General features: G+C 41.0%; 1 protein-coding gene across 1 annotated transcript in view; it reads right to left on the bottom strand.

Moving 5' to 3' along the window:
* Positions 1–1,980: 1,980 nt before the first annotated feature.
* LOC122927158 (venom factor-like) overlaps positions 1,981–6,000 on the bottom strand; it is a 495,227-nt gene continuing 491,207 nt past the window's right edge. Inside the window, exon 40 of the mRNA XM_044278755.1 lies at positions 1,981–2,220. Within this exon, the coding sequence (XP_044134690.1) occupies positions 2,079–2,220 (142 nt within the window). The 3' untranslated portion in view covers positions 1,981–2,078. The remainder of the gene's footprint in view (positions 2,221–6,000) is intronic.

The raw sequence follows: 6,000 nt of genomic DNA, 5'->3' as shown, positions 1-6,000 counted from the left end.
CAAATAAACTGGATATTTAGAGGATAAAAACATCTATTGCTGGAACAAAGGCACATCTTGAAATAAGGTACTAAGTGCTATTAGGCCACGGCTTTACTTCAATAGCAATTATCCTTGTGACAGATTTCCTTTAAAGCTCTCCTACAGCAGTGAAGATAAATGGCTGGGTTGTTATGGAAACCTGGAGTAAAACTGTATGTGGAGGCTGGAGGACCTGTGAGCTTCTATTGGCTGATAAGGGTCATGTGACCAAGCTTCTATTGGCTAATGAATTTTTTGGGAATATCTCAGGAACGGTACATCCTAGAGAGCTGAGACCTGGTCTAAAACCTTCCCGGACACCTGATGTACATGTGTGCCAAATTTCGTGATCTTAAATGCGATGGTGCGGATTCCTTCAGCAGACATACACACACACATACACTCAGCTTTATATATTAGATGGATATGTTGCCTAAAAACTGAAATAGCTTATGCTCTGTATCTATATAGCCATGTTCTTTTCTTAGATTGGCAGAAAAACTTGAAACAGGAATGGTTCCGGATTCAATAGAGATCCTCTTTAAAACTTTCGTTAACAGCAGACAGCCACATGGTACACAAGACATGTTGACGCGTTTCGGGTACTGGACCCTTAGTCGTAACAATACAGCACAGAGAAACACAAAAATTTAAATGGATATTGAGCCCACCCCTCCAAATTTCTGGGGAGGGGGGCACCTTTTCATTGGTTGTTTCACTGCAGTAAACACCCATCATCTAAACTACTAATCACCGAGTAGATGTCCTTCACATTGTGCTGAAACTCTCAAACTCATTAACCCCGTGCGGGGTATGCCTAGATGTATTTGGCTAGACAATGAGAAGGAGAAAAAAAAAAAAAAAAACGCACAGTGTGAATGATGTACACACTGTGCTGAAGCTCTCAAACTCATTAACCCCGTACGGGGTATGCCTGGATGTATTTGGCTAGACAATGAGAAGGAAAAAATAAAAAAAAAAAGCACAATGTGAATGATGTACTACATAGAAAAACATATGATAACATTACTAAAATAACCTAACTCATGCCAGGAGATTTTCAACACAAAGGATCTGTTCATAACCCCTGAGAGGAAGATATAAATAAATGAGCATAAATATAAATATGAGAACAATATCCTCCCTCAGTAATTTACTGGTAGATGTACATTAGTTCTCTTTTTAGATTTAATCCTGCTGGGACTCTGGTATTTAATCTAAATATCCAGAATGCCTCCCGCAGGAGGAGTTTTTTCTGGTGGTCCCCACCTCTTGGGGGTGCAGTAACCCTCTTAATTGCAAATGCATTGAAACTTTTGACTCTGCGGGCGTGCATCTGCACAAAGTATCTTGCTCCATTAGAGATGTTCAATGCGTTGGGATTACTGATATAATTCAGATGTTCCAACAACCGATTTTTTAATTTTCGCTTTGTACTCCCAACATACAGCAAGTCACATTTAGTGCACATTTAGATTGCCACATCACATCCTGGTCATCTCCACTGCTTACAATCTAACATATTTTTGTAGCATGTAGAATGTCCTACAGTATTGCTGGTACTCCTAGTGAAGAGATGTAACCAGTAGAAGACAATGACATCAAGTGTTCTAATACCCTGCAGCACCACCAGAGGGGAAACGAAGCATTACACATAGTGTGTCATTGACATCAATTGTTTATGTACAGATGTGAGTCATCCAGGGACAAGTGGTCTTTGTAGTCACTTTCCACTCAGGCTAACTGATAAAGGATGAAGAACTGTCTTGTAAAGAAGAAACCCCCTTTAAATTCTTTTAAATACATCCTTTTATACTACAAAGCAATTATCTGTATTTGTTATACGCAATCAGATAAGAGGATCTCCGATGATCTTCCTTTGCCAAATTTTAGGAGATGTATTGGGTAATATAGTTCATCATAAGTGATGTGAAACCATTTGGCAGAAATAAATTTATTGATATATTTATTCTTAGCATACAGAACAAGAATAGGAAAACAGAAATGTTCAAACAGAATATGAAAATGGTAAGGAGAGGTAAGGAGGACAAAACAATTTAACTGTAACATCCGTGGAGCTCCAGCTCCTCAATGAAAATGAAGAATTCGTCACAGAGTTTTTCAAACTCAGTTTTCTGACAATCCCGATCACTTGGCCAGAACTCAATCCATGTGTCCTGGGAAATCATGTAGGCATATCTGTAGGGGAACCAAAATGATCAGTGTGGGACAAGTACAGAACATACAGGCATTAGGATCTTGTATGCTTATATTTGACTATGCACATGCTTATCTGGTCCAGTGCAATGGCCAAAAGAAAGCCATGAGACCTAATGGTGATCAAAATGTTCCTTATCAACTGTTAAAAGGGTATTACAATCCTATAAAGTCATATAATATTGCTAGGATTGGTAAGGGTCTGACCTGTGGGTCAACCACTGATCCTGAGAATGAAGAGGAACAATGCTGGTGCATTGGAAGTACTCCCGGGCACACAGCTGTGCAGGAGACTGCAGGTCGCCACATTTAATAGTATGCACATTTACAATGCGGTCTTGTAATACTGAGGATCAGTGGAGATACAAGAGGTTGGACCTCCACTGATCATAAAGTGATGGCATGTCCTATTAACAGGCCATTACTTTATACCTCTTTAGGTATGTTGGCCTCAGACATGAACATTCTTTTATTTGGCCTGTTTGCTTTCAAGTGGTCATAACTTTTTCTTTTACTGAAAGTACACAGGCAGCTGAAAGACCATACCTAATAGCTATACTTATCTGAGTTTTGTTATTGGACACTATCATTTATCTCTATGAACATCTTTGTTCTTATGAATCCACCTTTCATGTTCTTAAAGAGCTAACCTACCTTGCACATAAATCCTGAAGATAGATAGTGATACACTTGCTTCCATCATGCACTCCCGCCCATCTGCCTAGTGCTTTTAATCAGAACATCCCATAGCTGGATTCTACATTGCCCTGAAATTTGTAGGCCAAAAGTAGGTCCTATCTGATAGAAGTCACCTTGTCGCTGATAGAAGGGCTTGACATGTTCTTGATCTGTGCAAAGAGCTTCTATGTTTCATATAGTAAGTATAGCATTAATGCAGTTTACATTTATTCATGTTATCAATGTTTGCTTATGTCTTTGTACATAATGCAGTGTGCTGCTACTTGTAGTCCTTGCTTGCGTTTGCATTACAGCCATGGTAGGGTGCTCGTGAATTCTCTTTATATATAGTATGGAAGTGCTGATCTAACTCTCTTTTGCAGTGACACTCTTGCTGTCCCGAAGTTGCGTGAATCAACCGCTCAGGAGCCTGGTCACATGACATTCCTGTTCTGAAAATTCCTACTTCTGACAATGTCATATCCTTTATCAAGTTCCCACTTGGACTATGACAGGGCCAGTAGTATACAGAGTTACAAGCAACTATTGTAGTGTGATAAGACACTATAGACAAAATATAAAATTGTGTAGCAAATTCTATCAGGGAAAGCTTTGAAGTAAGGATAAGTAAATCAGTTCTACCAATATGGAATTTGTCCTGAATTTCACAAGAACCTCCAATTCTAACAAACTCCAACAAAAGAGCAGAGAGGTATGATATGAAGGTGCAGTGTCTTTTTAAAACCACATTTATTTAGACCGGCATTTTAGACACCGTTCTTAATAAAGTCCCATAGGTGGCAATGGTTCCGCTGAAGTTATGGAGAGGCGCGGGCATCCAGTGCCAGTTCTAAATGTAAGACTTCCGAGCTGTCTTACATTTAGACCATTTTCTACACCTAAACCAGGCTTAGAAAATGATGAATGAGACGGCCTAATTTAGGCGTATTTCAGAATAATAAATAAACAGTCAACCATCCCTTTACCCATACTTAGAAATAAATAGATGACCGCAGTACTGACTGTCTTCAAAAATGTGAAGGTTTATTCACCAACAATGCATTGTTGGTGAGTAAACCTTCACATTTTTGAAGACAGTCAGTACTGCGGTCATCTATTTACTTCAAGGTTCTGCAGGAGCCTGTCAGGCTTGAGCTCAACACCGCTGACACCGCCACCATAGGAAACAATCTTGGTAAAGATTTGTGGATAGTGCTGTCTACTAGTGTTGATCGAGCACCGTAGTGCTTGGGTGCTCGGGCCAAAAACATTGGGATGCTCGGTACTATAATGGAAGTCAATGGGAGAACCCGAGCATTAAACCAGGTACCCCCCTGCTCTAAAGAGGGGAGGGTGCCTGGTTCATAGGAAAAGGTCAGAAAATGATGGAAACACCACCTAAATGGTTCGGGAACAGCATGGGGAGGATGTCTGGATGCATCTTGGACTCCCAGGTCGCTGCTGGGAACGATGTTGTCCGAGTAGTACGCCACTTTTACAGACTGATAATAGTACGCACAAAACCAAAGATAAAATCGATTTTAGAGGAAAAATTGTTAGGAAACATTCTTCCCTGTATATTTACTTGTATATAAAGTACTGCCAAAAATTACAATGAAGAGGCACTCCGATACAACCTGTATATCACATAAAGGAGGGCATCATTCACATTGTGGTACAATTGTTCAGGTAGTGGGACTCCTACACTCATAAAGCCTATGCACTTAGTGAAAGGGCTGCCAAAAATTACAAGGAACTGGCACTCCAATACACCCTTTATTACACATAAAGGAGGGCATCATACACACCCTTGAAAAATTATGATTGCTGGCCTGCTGGTGATCTGACCCTCTAAAAAATTATACGTGAGGGCCTGCAGATGAGCTGACCCTGTAAATTTTTTTAGATGCGGGCCTGCAGGTGAGCTGACCCTGTAAAAGATTTTAGGTGCGGGCCTGCTGGTGAGCTGACCCTGTAAAAGATTGTAGGGTAGGTGAAGGCCTGCTGGTGAACTGATCCTGTAAAAGATTTGAGGTGTGGGCCTGCTGGTGAGCTGACCATGTAAAATATTTTAGGTGCGGGCCTGCTGGTGAGATGACCCTCTAAAAGGTTGTAGGTGAGGGTCTGCATACGAGCTGACCCTCTAAAACATTATATGAGAGGGCCTTCAGGTGAGCTGACCTTGTAAAAGATTTTAGGTGCGGGCCTGCTGGTGAGTTGACCCAGTAAAAGATTGTAGGTGAAGGCCTGCTGGTGAGCTGACCCTGTAGAGCATTATATGCGAGGGCCTACAGGTGAGCTGACCCTCTAAAAAAATTATATGCGAGACCCTTCAGGTGAGCTGACCCTGTAAAAGATTTGAGGTGCGGGCCTGCTGGTGAGCTGACCCTGTAAAAGATTTTAGGTGCGGGCCTGCAGCTGAGCTGACCCTCCAAAAAATTATATGTGAGGGCCTGCAGCTAAGCTGACCCTCTAAAAAATTATATTCAAGGGCCTGCAGGTGAGCTGACCCTGTAAAACATTATATGCCAAGGGAATATATGCGAGTGCATTAAATGTGACGAATAAGCATGTTGATATGATGGATGAGGAGGAGGATGAGAAAAGGAAGATTCAACCATATACCCTTGTTTGTGGTGGAAGGGGTGCATGGGAATACAGTGTATTCAGTACATTATAAACAACACATTTTTTTTTATTTTATTTTTTTATTCACTTTCTTTATTTAAAGATACAGTATTGACAATCGGTTTTAAAAAGAAACCATATAAATCTTTACACTTTTACAAACAAATTCCCCACCCACTCCCTCCCCCACCCCTTCTATGATGTGTCCTCTCTTCACCACCTCCCCTCCATAACCGAACAGAGGAGAGATGGGGAAGGCTGGAGAAAAAAGGGGAAGCTCTAGGGATTCCAAACTCCCCAGATTCTAAACCATTTTATCTCCTTCTTTCTTTGCTTATAAACAACACATTCAAAGTGCCTTTATGTGCAGCCGCTTTCCTGGGGTGGAGTCGAGAAGTCATAGTCAATCCAGCCTTGTTCATTTTTATAAGAGTCAACTTGTCAGCATTTTCAGTT

Source organism: Bufo gargarizans, chromosome 2, assembly GCF_014858855.1.
Source record: "Bufo gargarizans isolate SCDJY-AF-19 chromosome 2, ASM1485885v1, whole genome shotgun sequence".
NCBI lineage: Eukaryota > Metazoa > Chordata > Amphibia > Anura > Bufonidae > Bufo > Bufo gargarizans.
Note: the sequence above shows the minus strand (reverse complement) of the source record. Positions and strands in the feature narration are given on the sequence as shown.